At 35.3% G+C, this 24,571-nt stretch overlaps 1 protein-coding gene across 5 annotated transcripts in view; it reads right to left on the reverse strand.

The window, feature by feature from the left end:
- APC (APC regulator of WNT signaling pathway) overlaps positions 1–24,571 on the reverse strand; it is a 148,989-nt gene that overhangs the window by 87,589 nt on the left and 36,829 nt on the right. For 2 of the 5 annotated variants that reach the window (XM_074200560.1, XM_074200561.1), the window contains exon 3: positions 12,374–12,458. The exons of 1 other annotated variant lie outside the window; for it this stretch is intronic. In XM_074200560.1, the coding sequence (XP_074056661.1) occupies positions 12,374–12,458 (85 nt within the window). Of the gene's footprint in view, positions 1–12,373; positions 12,459–20,019; positions 20,348–20,446; positions 20,555–24,571 lie in introns of all 5 variants that reach the window. 2 more of the 5 variants (XM_074200562.1, XM_074200563.1) reach the window with 2 other exon arrangements.

Here is a 24,571-nt window from a genome sequence, read left to right on the forward strand (position 1 = left end):
CACCAGCTCTGGAGTCAGGAGGACCCGAGTTCAAATCAGGTCTCAGACAAGTGTGACTTTAGACAAGTCACTTAACCCCACTGCCTTGCAAAAACCTTCAAAAAAATAGTCAAAGAGGAAACAAAATTATTGCTTTTTAACAATAAGGATAATATCATGTACTTAACATTTTCATCTATTCATTTTCAGTTGTAACTATTTGTTTCCTTTTTTTAAGGGAATTCTTAGCATAAATAGGAGCGGTTTGGTTTAATAATTATCTTTTCAAATTCATTTAATAGATGAGGAAACCGAGGCAAACATGGTTAAGTGACTTGCCCTAGGTTACATAGCTAGTGTGCTTGAGGTCAAGTTTAAACTTAAGAAGTTTACCTGGGTCCAGGCCTAGCACCCTACACACTCTGCCACTTATCCTAAACAACCTTAGAGTCAAAGTAAAATAAATGGAAAAATAACTGCTGCAAAGTTATCAGATGTAAAATAAATCTGATTAAATCATTAGCATCATTCATGAATACTATCAAGAATGCACAGTAGGAAGAACAAACAAATTGTATCCCAAATAGCTACAGAAATTATATAATATTTGGGAACATATTTACTAAGAATCACTCAAGATTATCCAATGATAAAATACTTTTTGAAGAAATATGACCCTTGGAGAAATAGCTATTTGCTCAAAATGCAGCTCCAGTTCTTAAGAATGCCAACAGTCAAATGAAGGAGATAACATCAATATATATATATATATATATATATATATATATATTCAAACAAGATATAAACAGAATAAAACAGCTGATTAACAGAAGAAATGGAAATCCAAAAAAGTTTCTTTTAGAAATCTTTATTTAGGACATGGGGGGGGGGGGGGGAAGAGATGAAGAGAAAAAAAATACCAGAATTCTTATCTGAGAAGAAATGCAGAATCTAGAAATGGAGTGTATTCTGCAAGGACCAAACAAGAGACCAATGTCATTAGATTATAGAGTGTGTGGGCATAATTAAGGAGGAAGAATACTGGAAAGATAGGAAAGAGAAGATAATGAATGGCTTTGAATACTGAAGAGATAATTTTATACTTGGTCCTAAAAGGGAAAGGGAACCAATGAAGTTTGTTAAATAGGGAGATATCATAGCTAGACCTTCACTTTAAGTTTATTTGACAATTGAATGGATGACGTATGTAAGTGAGAAGAAATTTGAGGCAGGAAGTCCAATCAGAAAATTATGATACATTGGCAGAACTGTGAACTCATCCAACCTTTCTGGAGAGCAATTTGGAATTAGGCCCAAAGGCAACAAAAATGTGCATACCTTTTGACCCAGCAACACCACTACTGGGTCTGTACCCTGAAGAGATTAAGAAAAAGGGTAAAAATATCACTTGTACAAAAATAGTCATAGCAGCCCTGTTTGTGGTAGCAAAGAATTGACAATTAAGTCAAATGTCCTTCAATTGGGGAATGCTTTATATGTATGTCATGGAACACTATTGTTCTATTAGAAACCAGGAGGGATGGGAATTCAGAGAAGCCTGGTAGGATTTGCATGAACTGATGCTGAGAGAGATGAGCAGAACCAAAAGAACACTGTACACCATTAACAGCAACATGGGGATGACAGTCAACCTTAATGGACTTGCTCATTCCAACAGTGCAACGATCAGTCACAATTTGGGGGTATCTGCAAGAATTCCATCTGTATCCAGAGAAAGAATTGCAGAGTTTGTTTGAACAAAGACCAAAGACTATTACCTTTAATTTTTTTTAAAAAAGTTATCTTATTATGTAATTTTGCTGCCTCTTTTACTTTATGTTTCTTCCTTAAGGACATGATTTCTCTCTCATCACAGTCAACTTAGATCAATGTATACCATAGAAACAATGTAAAGACTAACAGAATGCCTTCTGTGGGAGGTGGGGGGAAGCAAGATTAGGGGAAAAATCGTAAAATTCAAAATAAATAAAATCTTTCAAAAAAATAAGAAGGCTATTGTACTACTTCAGGTTTTTTTTTTATTATACTACTTCAGACATGAGATGATGAATGCCTGTACCAAGGTAGTGATAGTATCAGAGGAGAGAAGGGGAAGCTGAAAGTCTGGAAGTTAGAAGACAGGTTTAGGAATAGATAGATTAAGTGATCTGAGAATTACTGGAGCTAATGAGATCATGAAGCATTATAAGGAGAAGACTGCTCAAGAGAGAATCTGTGAGAAAATCAAGCAAAAGAAACTGAAAAGGAACAGTCAGATAGATAAAGGGAGAACCAGGAGAACATACTGTCAAGAAAACCTAGAGACAAAAGGGTATTGAGAAGAAAGGAATATCAAAAGGAAATGTCAAAAGCTGTAGCTAGATTGAAAAGGATGACAAATGAGAATAGGTCATTTAGACTTAGCAATTAAGGTAAGGGTAACTTTGGGAAAGAGGGGTTTCAGCTGAATGATGAGATCAAAAGTCACATGACAGAGTTAAGAGGAGAGTAACAGAAGAGTGGTGGAGGCAACCAATTGCATACCCTTCTCAAGGAATTAGCCACAAGAGAAATGGGATGATAGCTGGTAGAAATGGATGGAACATGTGGGGGTTCATTTGGAGTTTTTTGGCAGATGAGGAACTATGCCCATGTTTATAGGGATTAGGGAACCATCAATAGACATGGAGAAATAAAAGATAAGTGAGAGTGGGTATGATTGAGAAGGCAATCGGCTAGAGAAGATGGGATAGAATGGTATCACATACACAGACAGATTTGCCTTGACAAGGAGAAGGATCATCTTAAAAAAGGGATGAAGAAGTAGATACTGATAAAAGCATCTGAATAATATGAGAAGAGGAGAAAGGGAGAAAGATCTTGGTAAATGATCAATTTATTTTTGGGGGGAGTGAAATATGAGGCAAGGATCTTAGCTGAGAAACTGGTAGGAGGGGGTTAAAATAGGAGGTTTGGAATTAATTAAAAGCTTTTAAGAAGTCACTGTGTTCCACCCAAGATGGAAGAGACAAGCCAGGCACTGTTTTAAGCTCTCTTGGCTTTCCCTCAGAACTGACATGAATCAAGCCTCTTAACAGAATCTGGAGCAACAGAATCCACAAAAGAAGAGGGGAACATCTTCCAGCAAGGTATGTCAAGGGGAGAGTGTGGATGCAACCAGGGCAGAGGGCAGAAAGCAAGTACACTGTAAGCTTTTGCAGTGTAAGCAAGTGGGCAGATGGGAGAGTTCCAGTGTGGCTACTCAGGCCACCTATTTGGCCAGTGCAGTGGCAGGTCTGGGCTGCCCCTACAGCAAGTCCCTGGCATTCTTATGGGAGGACCTGTCAATCCCAGTACAAAGAGCAGAAAAACAGCCCCAGGTATTTGCACCTTTCCCAAAGGAAGGGTGTGGGTGGTGGATTTCCCTAGCACTAACTATCCAGAGAGAACTCTGGCATTTCCAGTTTGATTATCTAGCCCAGTCACTGGGTTGCCTCAGGACAGCCCAGATCTAGCCCCAGTCCTAGGCATAGGGAGTAGACAGCTAACATCCCCAATTGAAGATAATCTTGAGAAAGCTTCTGGCTATATTTCTTACTGTTTGGTCCACTGAGTAGCCCCCTGGAGTTTATAACTCCAGCCAGCAAGGCCTCTAGGGTTTTCAACACCAAAGTTCTGTTAAAAGCCCCTCCCCCACCCCCTCCCCCAGGGAAAGATAAATTCCAAAATGAAGGTCATCAAAAAGCAGGATCTATTCGATGTTACCTTAGCTCAGAAAAGGAGGGCAGAATGGATCCTATAAACGAAACTTCAATGGAGAATATGAATTGGTCTACAGTCCAGAAAGACTTCTTATAGAAGAGATCAGAAAAGAGTTTAAAAATCAAATGGAAAAATTGGGAAAAAGAAATGTGAGAGAAAATTAACATCATGCAAGACAAAATTTATATCTTACAACAAAAAAATCACATAAGAAAACAAATTCTTTAAAAATACAACTGGACATAGGGGCGGGTGTAGTGTGTCCCTGGGCAAAGGCAGCACCAGGCACAGCGGGCTGAACCAGTGAGTTGAGGCCACCATGGGAGATGTGGAGAAGGGCAAGAAGATATTCGTGCAGAAGTGCACCCAGTGCCACATGGTGGAGAAGGGCGGCAAGCACAAAACCAGCCGCAACCTTCAAGGGCTCTTTGGCCGCAAGACTGACCAGGTCATGGGCTTCTCATACACCAACGCAAAAAGAACAAAGGGATCACCCGGGACACCTTGATGGAGTACCTGGAGAACCCCAATAAGTACATGCCTGGGACGAAGATGATCTTTGCGGGCATCAAGAAGAAGGGGGAGAGGGCCGACTTGAAAGCCTACCTTAAAAGGCCACCAATGAATAAGTAACACTTGTCTGCCACCTTATTTATTTTAAAAAAAAAGAGCCGTCTCTGGTGACGAGATTTCTTTTCTTTTTTTTTTTACACATACCATAATGACCCTATTTAAATTGGTTTCATTGACCTGAGCATTTCGATCATGAATGGCTGTTCTAAAAGAGAAATTATGTAGATTAGGCAGGCTTGGGTTTAGATAAGAAATGATCCGGTCTCTCTGTTTTGTTCATAAGTTCAGTCACAACCAAGCTGTGACACTTGAATGTTTATTTTAAAAGGTTTAGACAACCTTTTTTTTTTTTTAAAAAAAAATCAAGGGCTATATGCCCCACTTCTTAGAAAAGTTTTAATTAAATCTAGCTTCTTTCACTAAACTATGAGGAAAGCCTACTTAATAATTTCATATGACTTTTACCTGTTACGGGTTTTGGAGGATGGAGGAAGTGTTCTTGGAGGGGGGAAAAGTTATGCCCCAGTCTGTCCAAAGGCCAGTTCTATTGAATCCATCTTAAGTTCCCTAACTATGCACATAAATAGCTTAATTACAATGATTTCATTAAATACTGCCTTTAACTTGTCACTGTAGGAGTTCAGTCAGAGACAGGATCTCCTGACTTGCTAAGTACCTGTTTTGAAGACCTGTTAAATTGAAAGATTTACAGACATGTTCTTAGTATGTGAATAGCAGTGGTATATTCACTTGGAGAGTTCAGCTCAAGATGTACCATTAGTACTACGTCTGTAGCCATGTTTAAAACTTAAGGCACTTGGAGGATTCAGCTGTATGAAGATGTGCCATTAGTGCATCCATGGTCACCCCCAAAACTTGATTCAGCAATTAAACATTTGTGAATATATTTTTTCAAAAAAAAAAAATACAACTGGACAAATGCAAAATGGAAATAATTCCCTCAAAAACACAATTGGGCAAATGGGAAAAGATAACAACTCCTTTAAAAAAAGAATTGACCAAACGGAAAATGAGAAGCATAAGCTAAATGGAGGAAATACCTCCCTAAAAAATAGATTGGGACTAGTGGAAACTAATGATTTCATGAGATCAAGAATCTGTTAAAAAAAATTTTTTTTTTTAAAAACCCAAACAAGCAAGGATAGAGCACCAGCCCTGGAGTCAGGAGGACCTAAAATCCAGCCTGGGACACTTAATAACTACATAGCTGTGTTATCTTTCGGCAAGTCACTTAAACCCATTGCCTTGCAAAAAGCCAAAAAAAAAAAAACCTCATCAAAAAATAGAGAAGAAAATGTAAAACGGAAACTACCTCACTGGTAAAACAACTGACCTGGAAAAGAGATCCAGGATAGACAATTTAAGAATCAAGGACTACCTAAAAACCATGATCAAAAGAGAGCCTGAGCAGCATTCTTCAGGAAATAGTTAAGGAGTAATGCTCTAATATCCTGGAACCAGAAGGCCAAATAGTCACTGAAAGAATCCATCAATCAACTCCTGAAAGGTAACCCAAAATGAAAACACTAAGGAATATTGTGGGCAAACTCCAAAATTATCAGATCAAGGAGAAAATCTTGCAAACAGTCAGAAAGAAGCAATTTAAATACCGAGGAGCCAGTCAGGATTACACAGGACCAGACTATCAACATTAAAGGATCAAAGGACCTGGAATATAATATTCTAGAGAGCAAGGGATCTTGATTTACAATAAAAATCAACTATCCATCAAAACATTTTTCTCTTTCAGAGGAAAGATGGGCATTTAACAAAAGAGGTGAATTTCAAATTTTCCTGAAGACCAAAGCTGAACAGAAAATGTGATCTTCAAATAGGAGATTCAAGATACAAGAAAAGGTAAACAAAGAGAAAAGAAAAAGACTGCTATTCAATAAGATAAACCTGGGAGGAAGATTCTCATAACTCTTGAGATCTGTAACTCTATTGGAGGGAATATTCTTAGGCTGAATGTATACCCATGGGACAGCCATGATTTTGATAGAATGATTTTTAAAAAAATCTAAGAGATTAAAAAAAAAGGTACTGGGGCAGCTAGGTGGTGCAGTGGATAGAGCACCAGCCCTGGAGTCAGGAGTACCTGAATTCAAATCTGGCCTCAGAAACTTAATTACCTAATTGTGTGGCCTTGGGCAAGCCACTTAACCCCATTTGCCTTGCAAAAACCTTTAAAAAAAAAAAAAAAGGAGGGTACTGTAAAAAGTTGGGACAAAGAGGGAGGGAGAATGGGGTAAATTATATCACATAAAGAGGCGTAAAGGACATATGGCAAAAGAAGGAAGGGAGGTGGTGAGAATCACCTGAATCTTACTCTCAGTGGATTTAGCTCAAAGAGGAATTATCACATGTACTCAGATGAGTTTAGAAATTTATCTTACCTTTCAAATATCAGGAAGGGAATGGGGGGGGGGGGGCAGAAAGAAACAGGAAAGGGGAAAGAAAAGAGAGGGTGTTGGATAGAAGGAGGGACACGCTGAAAAAGGTGGTATTCAGAAGAGAAACACTGGGGAGGAGGAAAAAGTTAAAAGGAGGGGAAAATTAGGGGAAAAAGGAGGGAAGACAGCATGGAAAATAATAAAGAGTTACAGATGAAATCTTCTATAAAACAGAAGTAAATGGAAGAGTAGATTAAAAATCAGAATCCTATGATATGCTGCTTATAAGAAATACATTTGAAGTAGAGAGATGCACTGAGAAAAAAGACAAAAGGCTAGAACAGATTATGCCTCATTTGAAATGAAAAAGCAAGGGTAGGAATCTTTATCTCAGACAAAGCGATTGCAAAATAGATCTCACCAAACATATATGCAGCAAGTATAGTATAGGATCCGAAGACACAGACAGCAAAATTCTACTGGTGGGGGACCTCAATCTCTCATTCTCTCAGAATTAGATAAATCTAACCATATAATAAACAAGAAGGGAGGATGTGAATACAACATTAGAAATACTTCTGGTGTAAACTGAATGGGGGATAGAATGGAATATACCAATTTTTCTGCTGCACATGGTACCTATACAAAAATTGATCATGTATTAGGGCATAAAAATCTCATAATCAAATGCAGAAAGGCAGAAATATTAAATGCATCCATTTCAGATCATGATGCCATAAAAATTACATGCAATAAAGGACCATGGACAGATAGACCTAAAACTAATCGGAAACTATGTAACCTAATTTTAAAGAATGAGTGGATTAAACAAATCATAGAAAGAATTAATAATTTCAACCAAAACAATGACAATAACAAGACAACATACGAAAACTTATGTTAAACAGTCAAAGCAGTTACTAGGGGAAATATTCTATCACTAAATGCAACAAATGCAACTAAATACAACAAAAAAAAAAGCTAGAGAAAGAAGTAATATCCCTAATGAAATACCAAATTAGAAATTCTGAAAATTAAAGGTAAAATTAAAATTGAAAGCAAGAAAACTATTGAACTAATAAGAGTTGGTGTTATTAAAAAAAACCCAACATAATAGAAAAACCTTTGACTGATTTGATTTTTAAAAAAGAAAATCAAATTATCAGCATCAAAAATGAAAAAAGATGAATTTACTACCAATGAGGAGGAAATTAAAGTAATAATTTGGAACTATTTTGCTCAATTTTATGCCCAATAAATTTGACAATCTAAATGAAATGATTGAATATTTACAAAAATATAAATTGTCCAGGTTAAAAGAAGAGGAAATTAAATATTTAAATAACCCCTTCTTAGACAAAGAAATTGAACAAGCCATCAATGAACTCTAAGAAAAAATCTCCAGGGCCAGATGGACTCACAAATGAATTCTACCAAACATTCAAGGAACAATAAGTTCCAATTCTATATAAAATATTTGAAAAAATAAGGGGTGGCTAGGTGGCACAGTGGAGAGAACCAGTCCTGGAGTCAGGAGGACCTGAGTTCAAATCCAATCTCAGACACTTAATAATTACCTAACTGTGTGGCCTTGGGCAAGCCCATTTGCCTTGCAAAAAAAAAAAACAAAAAAATTTTTGAAAAAAATAGATAAAAGATAGAACTTGGACTAATTCCTTCTATGACATTTATGTGGCGTTGATACCTAAGTCAGGAAGAGTCAAAACAGAGAAAGAAAATTACAGACCAATTTCCCTAATGAATAGGATGCAAAAATTTTAAATAAAATATTACCAAGTGACTACAGCAAGTTATCACTGGGATAATACACTATGATCAAGCAGGATTTTACTAGGAGTGCAGAGTTGGTTCCATATTAGGTAAATTATCAGCATAGTTAACCATTTCAATAACTAACCTAACAGAAATATGATTGTCTCAAAAAAATGCTGAAAAAGCTTTGGATAAAATACACAGCACCTATTCCTATTATTAAAAACACTAGAGAGCACAGGAATAGATAGAATGTTCCTTAAAAAACGTTAAGTAGGAGGTGGCTAGGTGACGCAGTGGACAGAGCACTGGCCCTGGAGTCAAGAGTCCCTGAGTTCAAATCCAGCCTCAGACACTTAATAATTACCTAGCCATGTGGCCTTGGGCAAGCCACATAACCCCATTGCCTTGCAAAAACTAAAAAAAACAAACAAAAAAACCTTAAGTAGTATCTATCTAAACCATCAACAAGCATTACATGTCATGGAGATAAGCTAGAAGCATTCCCAATAAGATCAGGGGTGAAACAAGGGTGCCCATTATTCAATAGTGTATTAAAAATGTTATCTTTAACAATAAGACAAGAAAAAGAAATTGAAGGAATTAGAATTGGGAAGAAAGAAACAAAACTCTCACAGATGATATGATGGTAGACCCAGAAAACCCTAGAAAATCATCTCAAAAAACTACTGGAAAAAATATCAACTTTAGCAAAGCTGCAGGATATAAAATAAATACATAAATCCTCAGCATTTCTATATATTACTAACAGGATATAGCAGCAAGAGACAGAAAGAAAAATCCCATTTAAAATAACTGCAGTCTACCTGCCAAAGCAGATTCAGAACCTATAGGAAAACATACATAAAACACTTCACACAAATAAAATCAGATCTAAATAACTTGGCAAATGTCAATTGCTCATGGGTAAGCCGAGCTATTATAATAAAAATTACAATGCAATCTAAATTAAATTACTTATTCAGCACCATACCAAACTTCCAAAAAATTACTTTAGTGAGCTAGAAAGAAATAGTAACTAAATTCATATAAAGAACATAAGGTCAAGAATAACAAGGGAATTAATGAAAAATGCAAAGAAAGGCGGCCTAGTCATACCAGATCTAAAATTATAATATAAAGCATTAGTCATCAAAACTGTTTGATAGCGGCTAAGAAATATTAGTGTGGTAGATCAGAGGAATAGATTAGGTGCAAAAGAAACAGCAGTTAACTATTGTAATCTACTGTATGATAAACCCAAAGATTCCAGTTTCTGGGATTAAAAACTCACTCTTCAATAAAACTGGAAACTAAGCATCAGAACAAACATCAGACACCCTACACCAAAGATAAGGACAAAACAGGTGCTAGATTAAGATATAAAAGGTAATATTATGAGCCAATTAGAAAAACAAGAAATAGATCTATGGAAAGGGTAGCAGTTTATGACTAAAAAAGAGATAGAGAATATTATATAAAACTGGACGATTTGGATTACATTAAATTTAAAAAGATTTTGCACAAACAAAACCACTGTAACTAAGATTAAAAGGTATATGTATATAGTAAATTGGGAAACAATTTTTACAACTAGTACTTCTGACAAAGGTCTCCTTTCTAAAATATATAAAGAACAGAGCCAAATTAGAAAAAAACAAAAACAAAAACCAAGTCATTCCCCAATTGATAAATGATCAAAGGATATGGAAAGGCAATTCTAAGACAAAGAAATCAAAGCTATTTAGTTATATGAAAATTTACATTTAGTCATTAATAATTAAAGAAATGCAAATTAAAACATCTCACACCTTTCAGATTGGCTAATATGACTAAAGGAAAATGATCAATGTTGGAAAGGATGTGGGAAAATTAGAACACTAATGTATTGTTGGTGAAGTTGTGAATTGATCCAACCTTTCTGAAGAACAATTTGGAATTATGCCCAAAGGGCAATAAAATTATGCCTATCCTTTGATTCAGCAATTCCACTACTTGGGTAAGTATCATGAAGAGATCATGAAAAAGGGTAAAAATTCCACATGTACAACAATAATCATAGCAGCTCTTACTGTAGTGGCAAAGAATTAGAAATTTAGGGGATGCCCATGGAGAATGGCTGAACAAACTGTGGTATTTGTATGTGACAGAACTCTATTGTTCTACAAAGAAATCATGAGGGACAGGATTTCAGAAAAGCATGGAAAGACTTGCATGAATTGATATGGAGTGAAATGAACAGATCCAGAAGAACATTATACACACTAACAATAACATGGGGTGATGATCAACTATGATGGACTTGTTCATTTCAGCAGTACAATAATCAAAGTCAATCAAAGATCTGTGATAGAAAATACCATCCAGATCCAGAGAAGGAACTGTGGAGTTTAAATGAAGACCAAGACTTATCTTCAATTTTTAAAAGTTGTCATATATTATATCATTTTTTTCTCTCTCTAATGTGTTCTTTTTTCCATTTGGATTTGATTCTTCTCTCAAAACAGAATCAGTATGGATCTATGTTTAGCCTTTTTATAAATGTACAGCCTATATTAAGATTGTTTTCTGTCAGAAGGAGGAGGGAGAAAAATGTAAAACTGAAGCCCTTGCAAAAAAAAAAAAAAAGATTAGTAAAAACTACACTGAAAAACAAATAAAGAAAAAAAAAATTTTTTTAAAGTCACTGTAGGGAGGAATAAAGGGACTATCTTGGAGTAATGAAGATTTAGTTGAAATTATGTAACATTAATAGTGGACCCAGTCAGCACTAATTTTACAATTTTCTCTAGCCTCATTCAGCTACATGTGTAGATGCACTTAAGAGTCAAGGTGTCCAAAGATGGTAGGAATAATCCAAGGCAATAGCAAAGATAGGATATAAAGGGTCAAAGGACTTGAGAAAAGAGGACAATAAAGAGTTGAACTGGTTTACCAAGTGAACAGAAGACAGTGCAATCAGTTCTGCAACTGCTTCCCCTTTCCTACATTCTTTTTCCAGGTCAGGTTAATGTCATGGCTGAGGGGATGAAAGATCAGAGACCATGGAAAGGATGAAGAAAAGGTTTTGGAGTTGAAAGGTAAAGAGAGAGGTCAAATGGCAACAAATTGCAATGAAAGGCATCTCAGAGTTAATAAATATGGAAGTGATGCATTTGTGGATGATAACCATCTATATGTGCAGCTGAAGTGGGGTGGTGGAGTAGGCCATGGGAAACAAGTTAAAGAATTATGAAGTTTGAGGAAGTATAAACATTTAGGCTGAAATCCCCTAGTATGAAGGGCAGGAGCATATGACCAAGTCATAGCTCCAACAATGGTGTGTTAATGAGCTTCTTTTCCCACAGCCTCTCCAATAGTTATTTTCCTTTATTGTTAATTTTACCAGTCAGATGTGAATGAGGTACAAAGTCAGAATTACTTAATTTGCATTTTTCAAAATTATTTAGTGGGACATTTTTTCAAGTGGCTATATAGATAGCTTGGGTTTCTTGACTATCCTGTTATTATACAGAAGTCAATCATCTCAAAAGGCAATGTGACACTAGGAAGAAAGATAGCTTTATAATCATGAAGTGCTGGGTTCAAATTCTACCTCTAACACAAATTGACTGTTTATGATACTTAATCTCTCATTGCTCCAAATGTTTTCTGATAATCACAACTTGTAGGATAGTTGCTGACTCGCACTTGCAAAGGGAATTTTCTAACTGGGCAATATCTAGATTGATGAAATCACAGGCAGAATATGAAAAAAAATTAATTACTGCAATTCTATTTTTCAACTAATTCACAGGAATTTTAATTCTCTGAAGGATGAGCTATACACGTGCCTTGGGTTTTTAAAAATGTACAATACTTTTTAAGCCTACCTTTTAGACGTTCCAACAAATCAATTTGTCCAGACGAAGCCATTGCTTCATCTTCAATACTTCCTTGTAACTGTTTAAGTACTTCCTGTAAAAAGAATCCCACACAGAAACTTCACTAAATTTTGAATAACTTTTGGGAAATATGACTAATTTATTTATAATCTTTCACTTATTTGGGGTCCAAAATCCTTTTAGGTGAATAAAAATATTTCAGATTATCTGCCAGTTAAAATCATAATCAACATCAAAATAACAGTTTGTATTATACAAATTTACCCTAATTTCCAATATATTGTAGACAATACTGACAAGCTGAGAAATGAGCACTTAGGAGAATTGGATGGGCACAATACATCTATTTAATAAATGATGTTATTTTGTTAAAGAGTAAAGAGTTATATAATTATGAAATGCATATTATTGGGAAAGATCATTGCCTCTTCTCATGAGGAAAAGTCTTTGCACTGGACAATTAATAGAATTCTTTCTGGATGCTTTTTGATAGGAGGGAGTAGGGGATTAAGCAGAAGAAGTATTAAAGAAAATTCTAAGGGAAAGTAGCAGGCTGGCAATCTGTAGAGTAGAGAAATAGAAAGTAGTCTAATATAGTTTTAAAGCAAGAGCAGAGAATTTTATGTTTATCTTCGGACAATTCAAAGCAATTCTGAGCTTTCAAATGATTTTTGACAAAATAAAATGGTACAAGGGAAAAGACATTGAGATTTAACAACTTAAAGTTTACAAAACATTTCAAACAACACTGTGAGGAAGGTAGTCTGTGAACATTATCCCTATTTTTATAAAGAAATAAACTAATTTTTCAAGAGGTTAATTGACTAGTTAAGTAGCATACCAAGAGTAGGTTGATATGATAATACCAATAAATGAAATCTAGCTCTTACATTTGTAGGTTCAGTACTTATTCTGCTACATTATTAGTGTTAAAGGTAGCTGATGAATTAATAAAATCACCTCATCCCACAAAGCAGTAATTCTCAAACTACTCTGTCTCAATAGTTTAGACAAGTGAGAACTCTCAATCAATTTCAAGACATTAGACTAAATCCAAAAAGCCCACAATCAATGTAGATGTCTCTGAATGCCAGGGGAGGAAATAAATGACCCTGCACAGGAAGCATAACTCTTCTATACCTTGCAGGTCACTGATAAAACCATGAACCAGTTACAGACTGAGTTGAGTGAGTAGGTGAATCAAGACAGAAGAGTTCTGACAAAGTCCCTGGAGACTTGAACAGAGGGAAGGAAAAATGCTTTGGCATCTATTTTAGTTCTTTTCTACCTTCTTTCACATCCCATCCCCAACCTGGGCTATGAACATTAGAGGGGCATAGAATTTGGATTTTTTCACAGGAATCCTAATAGTCTCTCTAGTACATGGGGCCTTGAGAGTAAATGAGGGGATGATGGTTCCTTCCTTCTCCCCTACAAAAAAAAAAAGCTAAGAGGTGAGGAAAAGTAGTATTACACTGAGGGTAGAAGGAAGGGAAAGGCAGAATGGAGTAAATTACCACACACGAAGAGATGAAAAATACCTACGTATTCCACTAGAGGGGATGACAAAAAAGAGACAGTGGGCTTGAACCTTACTCAGAACTGGCTCAAAGAGGAAATAAAATACACAATGAGTTGGGCATTGAAATTTATCTTAGCCCAAGGAGGAAAAAGGGGGGGGGGGGGGTTAAGAAAAGGTGGTAGGGAATTAAAGAGAAGGGAGGGTACTTTGGGAGAGGAGTGGACAGAAACAAAACACTGATGAGAAGATAAGAGGGTGAAAAACAGGATACATGGGAGGTAAGAAACAAGAGGAAGGGAAATCCAGAGTTAGAAATCATGACTGCAAATGTAAATGGGATGAATTCACTGATAAAATGAAAGTAGAAGGATAGAATAAAACTCAATTTTTAATAGGAATTGCAATGGGAGTCAGAACTTATGCCTCAGCTAAAATTAAAACAAACAAGGAAAATAATCATGACTTCAGAGCAAAAATAAAAATAGATCTAATTAAAACAGATAAGGAAAGAAATTTCATCTTGCTTAAAGTAATCACAACGAAAGAATATTAATACTAAACATATGTGTACCAAGAATATAGCATCCAAATTCCTAAAGAAGAATATAAGTGAGTTACAGGAAGAAATAGAAAAAAACTATACTAGTGGAAGACCTCAACTTTCCCCCTTAAAACTATATAAATCTAACCATAAAATTTTTTTAAAAAGTTAAAAGGAGAATAGAATGAGAAAAGTTAGATTTGACAGACCTCTAGAAAAAAGTAAAATGGGGACAGGAAAGAATATTCCTTTTTCTCAGTGATACATAGCACCTAACCAAAAACTTACTATTAGGGTATTAAAAAAAAAAACCCTCAAAATCAAATGTAGAAAGGGGAAAATATTAAATGCCTCTTTTTCAGATCACGATATAATAAAGAATAATGGAAAGACAGATTAAAAATTAATGGGGAAACTAAATCTAATCCTAAAGATTAAGTCATTCAAAGAGCAAATCAGAAAAACAATTAATAACTTCAATAAAGAGAATGACAAGAAACTGAACAAGATATCAATAAACTCCCTAAGAAAAAATTCCTAGCAAATACTATGAAACAATTAAAGAAAAATAGCTTTGATATCATAAAAACTGTTCAGAAAAATGGGTAAAGGAGTCCTACCAAATTCCTTTCATGACACAAATATGTGGCTGAAGCCTAAAACAGGAAGAGTCAAAACAAAGAAAGAAAATTATAGTCTAATTTTCTTATCAATATCAATGCAAAATATCAATGCAGAAATTTTAACTAAGGTATTAGAAAAAAGATTATATCATTATAACACCAGGATCATATATTATGTCCAGGTGCAATTTATACCAGGAATGCAAAGTATATCTATAATAGAACCAGTAATATATCAGTAACAAAACCCAGCAGAAATATTGTAACTATCTTAATGCTGAAAAAGTTTTTGACAAAATATAGCACCCATTCCTATTAAAACACACCAGAGAGCACAGAGTAATAGGAGGGGAAAAAATTTAAAATTCAATTAATATTAAAAATTATCCTTACCCAATAGGAAAAAGTAATTTGGAATAAAATAATAATTGAGGGAAAAAGGAAATTACCAAGTTATTAGCGTAAAAAACGAAAAAAGGTGAAACTCATTCTCAATGAGGAAATTAAAGCAATTCTTAGAAAATATTTCATGCCAATAAATACAACAATCTTAGTGAAATGGATATTTTGAAAAATATAATTTGCCAACATTAACAAAGAAATAGAATACTTAAATCCATTTTAGAAAAAAGATATTGAACAAGTCAACAATGAGCTTCCAGGAGCAAAAGGAATCGAAAGTGAATTCTACCTAACATTTAAATAACAATTCCAATCATCATAAATTATTTGGGAAAATAGGCAAAGAAGCAGTCCTACCAAAATTCTTTTTATGACTGAAATATGAAATTGATAGCTAAAATGATGCAGAACCAAAACAGAGAAAGAAAACTACAGACCAATTTCATTAAAGAATACATGCAAAAAATTTAAATAAAATATTAGCAATGGGATTATAAGCAGGTGAGAATTATCAGTAATGTAGAACTAGTTCAAGAAGAAAACTCTCAGCATAACTGAGTATAGTAATAATAAAAACAACAAAAATCATATTATTCTCAACAGATGCAGAAAAGACTTTTTGAGAAAATATAATCCTCATTCCTATTAAAAATCACCAGAAAGCAAAGGAACAAATCAAGTTCCTGGTAAAATGCTAAATAGCATTTATCTAAAACTAACCGCAAATATTTGTAATGGGGAATAAACTAGAAATCTTCTCAGTGAGATCAGGAGTGAACAGCAAGGATGTCCAGTATCACCACTATTATTCAATATTGTATTAGAAATGCTAGCAATAAGAGGAGAAAAAGAAATTTAAGGAATTGGAATAGAGAATACAGAAGCAAAACTATCTCTCTTTGCAGACAACATTGGATTAAATTGTTGGAGAATCAACTAAAAAACGAGTTAAAATAAATAGCCAGCAAAGTTGTAGGATATAAAAATAAATGCAAAGAAATCATCATAATTTTAAAATTTAACAAAACTCAATAGCAAGAGAAACAGAAATTCCATATAAACAGAAATTCCAGGAAGTCTACCTGTCAAGACAAACTCAGGAACTATATGAACACAATAACAAAACATTTTATTTGATTTGTCTAGAAACAATCTGAGAATTAGCAATTGCTCATGGGTAGACAAGAGCCAAAATAATAAAAATGACAATTCTACTTAAATTTACTTAATTTACTTATTCAATGGATCAAATTACCAAAAAATTATTTTAAAGAGTTATAAAATAATAACAAAATTCATCTGAAAGTAAAAAGATCAAGAATGACAAGGGATTGTTGGAAAAGATGGCTGCGACGGGCTGCTGACATTTTGGGGCCAGGCCCATGCCCTGGTGAGGCAGGTGGTCTCTACCGCCGTCCATAGCAAGGAGGGCTCAGATTGCTTGTGGAGGATGCTGACCTTCTTTGTCACACTCCCCAGGGTGGCAGTCAGCATGCTAAACGCCTACCTGAAGTCAGGGGAGCATCATGAATGGGGAGATGGCAAACAATACTCTATTTCATAACCATCACCTCAATCTTCTTCCCACTGTCTATTAGGAGGAAGAATAAAGAACACTTGGATCAGACAAATCAAGCACTGGGACCACAGCAGCTGGTGGACCATTCTCTTCTCTGTATGTGAATCAGAAAATTATACAGATCCTTAAGTTAACTTGCAGCACACAGTGACAATTATGCTGACCTTTTATAATTTTGCTTATGATTAGGATGGTTTAAAATAAATAATTCTCACCTTAAAAAAAAATAAGATTGGGGCAGCTAGGTGGCGCAGTGGATAGAGTACTAGCCCTGGAGTCAGGAGTACCTGAGTTCAAAACCAGCCTCAGACACTTAATAATGACCTAGCTGTGCGGCCTTGGGCAAGCCATTTAAACCCCGTGCCTTTCAAAAACCTAAAAAGTAAAAAAAAAATTTTAAAAAAAGGACTAACAAGGGAATGAATTGTTGAGGGAAAATGTAGTGAAAGGTGACTTCGTACTACCATATCTCAACTGTCCTGTAAAGCAGAAGTCATTAAAAAAAAAATACTAAGAGTTATGGATCAGTAGAAGGCACCAGGTACATAGTAGGAAATGACTATAGTTATCTAGTATTTGATAAATATGAAGAACCAAATATGAGACAAGAACTCATTGGTTAACAAAAACTACTAGGAAAAATGAAAAGCTATTTAATAGAAACTATGAATAGACCAGCAACCAAAAAAGCAAAGAAGAGGTCAAACTGGGTCTGTGATTTGAACATAAAGGGTGATACCATAAGCAAATTAGTGGGGTATGTAATAGTTTCATCCTTTAGATCTATGGATAAGGTAAAAATCTATAACCAAACAACATATAGCATCAAAAGAGGTAAAACATCATTTTGATTACATTAAATTAAAACGTTTTGCACAAAAAAACCTGATAAAGCTTAAATAAATAGGTGCCATCTTTTAATTGAACCTATTTCCAATTAATTGATTTTGTCCTGTAACTACCTATGTTACAGTTCTTTGTTTTTTAATTTAATTCTGAAATTTGACTGGGCTTTAATGAGTTAGGTTTAGAAATCCAGTTTTCTTGCTAATCACATTTGTATTCCTTTCAAAGGGAAACCTGTAATCCTTGAGGGAATGCAGAAGGACACTTTCACCATTCATGATATGCAACTCTTTTAATACATCATAACATGTTCCCAACCCCAGAAGCCCTATTCTTTGTTCCATGCTCCCCAAACCTATAAAAGAAAACTGTGCCCCTCGTTTAAGGTTTAACTTTGCTGAGAAAGCTGAGATTCAATTTATTGGTAAATTTGAAATTAACTACTATATTGATCATGCTTTGTGCCTAACTCCACTGTATTTTTAAAGAATGTTTAAAGAATCAAGATTAGAAGGAATACAGGAAAAAACACAGAAAATTTAAAACAAATTTTTCTGATAAAAAGTCTCATTTCTCAAACATAGAGACTTGAAATAAATTTATAAGATTGTGCAGCATTCCCCAATTAGTAAGTGATCATAGGATATGACCAGGTAGTTTTCAGATGAAGAAATTAAAGCAATCTATACTCAAATGAAAAAAATGTTCTCAATGAAATGAGAAATGCAAATTAAAAAAACTCTTGAGGTACCACCTCATATCTATCATATTGGCCAATTAACATAAAAAGGAAAAAGACAGACGTCTGAGGGGATTTGGGAATATTAGGACACTTATCACAGAGTTGTAAGTTTTTCCAACTACTCAGGAGAGAAAGGAAAAGAACCCAAATGTATAAATAATATTCATAGAAGCCTTTCACTGTAGTAGCCCCAAAACTGGAAATGAAGGCAATATACATCAACTGGGGAGAAGTTAAAGAAGTTATGGTATATGATTGTGATTGAATACTACTGAGCTATAAGAAATGATGAGGGGGTGGGTTTCAGAAATACCTAGGAAGGTTCAGAATACATTTCCCTGAAAATAAGCCCTAGCACGATTTTTATCTCAAGATACTTATAATGTGAGCCCTACCCCAAAAATAAGCCCCACTTAAAATCATCAGCCCAAACAGATACATTTAATATGTCTGTTGCAACACATGAAAGTCATATTGAATTATAAATTAATAATATTACTATATAATTAAATATAAATAAACAATATTATTGACATTAATACTTAAAATAAATTATAATACAAACTATGATTAAGTATTTGTAATTACGGGGCAGCTAGGTAGCACAGTGAATAGAGCACCAGTCCTGGAATCAGGAGGACCTGAGTTCAAATGGAGTCTAAGAAACTTAATTACTTAGCTGTGTGACCGTAGGCAAATCACTTAACCCCACTGCCTTGCAAAAACAAAAACAAACAAAAAAAAGTATTTGTAAATTCTCAAATAGGCACCTTTGGATGAGAGGTAAACACCTATTAAACAGATGAACTCAAAACTTATGACCAATCAGAGTACAGATGCAACAAACAAATAACATGCACACTTGTCTGGATGGAAAGAAAACCTCTAATCATCACTAAGGGCAAGAAAAATTGAATGTGTTTCAGGCATTTATGTTCTTGAAACCAAAAAAAAGCCATTATAAGAAAGTGGGTCAATTTAGTGCTGCCACTTTTTTGCCAGGTGGTCAAAGAGCTCTGCTAGTCTGAGATGCAACCAGCGCTCACCCTAAAGACACAAAGAACTTCCTTGTAGAGAGAAGAATAGATCAAAAAATGATTCCTGCAGGAATAATGGTATTATTTCCAGACATATGAAAATAAACCCTAATGCACCTTTTTTGGAGCAAAAAAATATACATTAAGACATGGTTTTATTTTCAGGGAAATACAGTACCAACTGATGTAAAGTGATGTGAGCAAAATCAGAAGAGCACACTCTCTAAGAACAGAAACGGGTGTACAGGTGTTGAGGGAAGACTAAAACCTCTGATATGAGCAAAGCCAAGCTTTGCAGAGCTGCTTTCTACCTTTTGTCTACCTGATTCACCCAACTCTCACCTGTGGCTCCAAGAAGCTGTAGTATGTGCAGTGGTCAAACCCTGGTAAACGATCTAGGTAGACAGGCTAAACCAGGTTGAGGGTAACTGAGCAGTCCCAAACCTACAGATGAATTAGAGGGGTGTCTACCCAAGCCATGTGAAGACTTTCTCTGGCTGACTGGGTGAAGGAAAACAGTTTGTTCCAAGGGCCATGAAGGCAGCTGAAGCAGGCGCTGCTGTGGAGTGCTTAGAGCTCGGTTAGACATCGAAGTCACCAGGGTCATCACTGCATCCTGAGCCATCACCAGTCATCTTGACTTTTGTCTTGCCACTGGACTATGATGACTCTGGAAGAAAGAGTGTGGCTAAGGACTTCGAGCAACTCTGCCTTACTTAAATCCACAAGTTAAAAGCCACTACCCATACCATTTTACATTTTTACAAACCTCAAAATCTGTGGCAACAGGCAAGTAATGAAACGGCAAATGCAGATGCAGAGGGAGCTATAGTCACAACGCTGCACACAAGCAGCCCAGGAAACAGTTGTCTTCTCACTGGAATGAAACAACAGTGAGATTCAGCAGTCCTTGGGTGTCTGAGCAACCCTTTTTAAGAACTTTACTGATTCTAGCATGAAGAAGAAGTTTAAAAAGATAACTTAAGGATGTTGAGAATCACCTAATCCTACCCTGTGGTAAAAATAGAAAATAAGCTTGTAATTCTGGGTGACTTTAAGGTTAATGTAGACACAAACTATCAGATATGGCAGGGAGTCTTCAGAAGGAATGGAGTCAGAAACAGCAACAGCAGTGGTCGCTTGCTACTGAAATCTTGAACAGCACATGATCATCAACATTGTCTTCCATTTACTAATTGTTATAAAACTGCATAGATTCACCCTCACAAAAATACTGGCATTTAACAGCTTGCCACTGTGAACAGAAGAGACAGGATGTGAGAGTAATAAAGTCGATATGTGGTACAGAGTGCTGGACCATAGATTTAAGCTCTTTAAGCTAAACATTCCCATTCAGCAAGAGTAGCAGATTCGAGGCAAAAAGACTGTCAGAAGACTTAATGTCAGCAGATTCGAGTCCTTCTCAAAGTAAGAACAGTTCAGTTGCTCACTTGGAGGTAAAGCCAAGCCAGCACACAGTTGGCAACAGTGGAGCAAAAACAGAGAAGACAGTTTTAGTGATTTGGTGTACATTTACTCATCTGGGATAGAAAACGTAACAAAAATCAAAATTGGTTTGCTGAAAATGATGGGGGGAATTCAGGAACTGTTAAATGAAACAGCTTATCTGTCTCTGGAGAAGGCAGCACTTACAATTCCATTAAAAGTAAAGTATAAGTGAAGCTGAGAGAGACTAGGGTTCTTAGCTGAATAAGAAGAAATAGAAACTCACCTTGCCCTGAAGGCTATTTATGGGCCAAAGACCTACTGTGCATCTCATCTACTAAGTGGAGATGGAATAAAGCCATGATCCTATAGAGCTGGACTAAATACATTTCTTTAATTTTCTCAAGAGACCAGCATCAATCAATGCTGAAGCCAATGATTATATACTTTTCTTGAAATCAGTTTCTCTCTAACCAAACTTACAACTGAAAAAAACTTTTTGAATGTCATTAGTCTCCTCTTGTGTGATAAAGTGCCTGGTGCTGATTCTATTCCTAACTGCTCATACAAGACCAAGAGGAAGTTATCCTCTAGGAATTCAAGGATGAATCCAATGTCCATTTCTATAATGAAAAAGGAAATGGTTAGTCCTACAACAATCATGGGGGTGGGTCTTGCCACCAAGATTCTTGTCAGAATTTTCCTTATTAATGTGATACTTCAGCTTGATGATCATCATGAAGCCAATGTGACTTCAGAGAAGACCAAGGAATAGTCAACATAGTGGTTACTCCCTGACAACTCTGGGAGAAATACCAGGAGCAGAGTAGAGGTCTGTATATCACATTCATCAATTCGTCAGTTAGTTGTGATATCTTACGGAATATGCTGGAAAAATTTGGAGATGTTAACCAGTACTGTATATCAGTTACATGATGGCAATACTTGCATGGGTTCTAGATAACAGATGATGCTCTCAAGTTTTCCCAGTCACCAATGGAGTATTTGTTCCCATGCTTTTTTTTTTAGCACCAAGTTTTCTGCAATGTTGGCAGATGGCTTCACTAAGGACAAAACAGTGTCAAGGTCAGTTGATAGGCTGACAGTAAATCATTTAACTTGAAAAGGCTACAAACCAAGGCTAAACTAGAGGGAGATTTGGTATGTGACTTTTTGTTTGCAGAGGATTGTACACTCAATAAAGGTTCTGAGATTGAGTATGGATTGATTCTGTGCTGCTTGTGCTAATTTTGGCCTGACGACATTAAGAAAATAGAGGCACTCCATAAATCAACACTGCACCATCCACACATGAAACCATCACCTGCAGCCAATGGAGATTTAGAATGCTGTGGCTAAGTTCACTTATCTTGGCAGCATACTTTCCAGTACTGTCCTTATAGATATAAGGTAAATGCCTGTCTTGCCAGAGCTAGTAGCTCAGCATTTGGGAGGCTCCAACAGAAAGTATGGGAGAGAACAGGTATTAGTTGCCCATTAAACTGATAGAGTCGTTTTGCTGACCTCAATACTGTATACTTGTGAAATCTGGACAGTACACCAGCACCATGCCAGCAACTGAATTGCTTCCATTTGAATTGTCTCAGGAAGATTCTGAAGACCATCTGGCAAGATAAGATATCATATACTGAAGTCCTTTCTGAAGCAAAGCTATCAAGTATTCAGACTTCAAGTATTCAAATGCCAAATATATGTTCACCTGAAGAATCTTTTACAAAGAACTTACACACAGAAAGTAATCACTTGGAGACAAGAAGAAGCTACAATTCAAAGACACCCTCTCAAGGTCTCTGATGAACTTTGGAAGTGATTATGAAGACATAAAAACACTGGCTCAGGGCATAGTGTTTCCCACCTCAAAGAGGGTGCCATGAGCAAAGCAGAATTGCAGGAGCTCAAAACAAATATGAAACATGAAAATTTTGAGACATCTTTAGTCCAAATACTTAAATGAACTATTTATTTGTGCCCAACCTGTGATGAAGCCTTCTGAGCTCAAACTGGTCTGAATAGACACAATGACACACTGTATGTACCTTAACTTCAAAAGAGTGATGTCATCTTAGTTCTCTTTGAGCATGAAGGACAACAACCAACATGGATGAACTGACATAACTATTCTCAGTCGCAGAGTGATCCAAAACACTTTCAAAGGACAAATGATGCTAACTACCTCCAGAGAAAGAACTGATGAAGTCTGAATGCAGATCAAAGCAAATTTTTTTTTGATGTTATTATTCTTTAGTTTTGAGTCTGCATTTTCTTCTCCTACCTAGCTAATATGGAAATGTTTTGCATGATAACATATGAATATTCTATATAAAATTACTTGCCTTCTTAAGAAGAAGGGAAAGAAGGAAGAGAATTTGGAACTCAGAATTTTAGAAAATAAATGTTAAAAATGTTTGTTTACATGTAATTGAGAAAAATTAAGATTAAATGCAAAAGAAATGACAAGCAGAATCTCTTCAGAAAAATCTGAGAAAACATATATAAATTGATGTCAAATGAAATGAGCAGAAACACAACATTACACAGTAAATGCAATTATATGATCAATTGTGAATGATTTAGCTATTCTGATCAGTACAATTATCCAAGACAATTCTGAAGGACTTATGATAAAAAAAAAAAAATGCTATCCATCTCCACAAGAAAGAACTAATAGGGGTCCAAATGCACACTTTTTAAACCTTTATTCTTCTTCTTTTCTATCTTTTTTTTTTTTGCAGCATGGTTATATGACTGCACATTTATAATCTATAGCAAATTTCTTGTCTTCTCAAGGAGAAGAGAGAGTAGAGTTTGAAACTCAAATTTTACAATACAAATTTTAAAAATTGATTTTACATGTAATTAAGGGAAAATATTTTTAAATAAAGCAATGAATATTTTTAAAAGATGTTTTATTTTTCAAACTATGCATCAGTAGTTTTCAACAATTTTTTGCAAGGTTTTGAGATTTACATTTTTCTCCCTTCCTCCTTTTCTTCCTCCTGACAGAAAGTAATCTAAATAGGTTTTATATGTATAAGCATATTAAACATAGATCCATATTAATTATATTATGAAAGAAGAATCAAATCCAAATGGAAGAAAAAACAGTAATAAATATTTTTAAAAGAATAAATAAGATTGTCAAGGGAAACACTTTTGAGGACAAAAAAGATGACAAGGAAATAGGACTACAATACAAAATTAATCTTTCATATTTGTACCTTAACAAAGATATTGGTCAGCTGTTTATCCACCTCAAGCTTCAATAAAAGATTGCAAAACCAAAATGTCAAGAGCCAGAAGTGTCCTCAGAGATCATGTAGTCCAAATATTTAATTTTCAAACTGAACAAACTGAGACCTAGATCAAGATAATGATCCACAACAACTCCATAAGACTCATGATGAAAAGTACTACCTGTCCTCAAGAG

The sequence above is a fragment of the Macrotis lagotis genome, chromosome X (genome assembly GCF_037893015.1).
Source record: "Macrotis lagotis isolate mMagLag1 chromosome X, bilby.v1.9.chrom.fasta, whole genome shotgun sequence".
NCBI classification, from domain to species: Eukaryota; Metazoa; Chordata; class Mammalia; order Peramelemorphia; family Peramelidae; genus Macrotis; species Macrotis lagotis.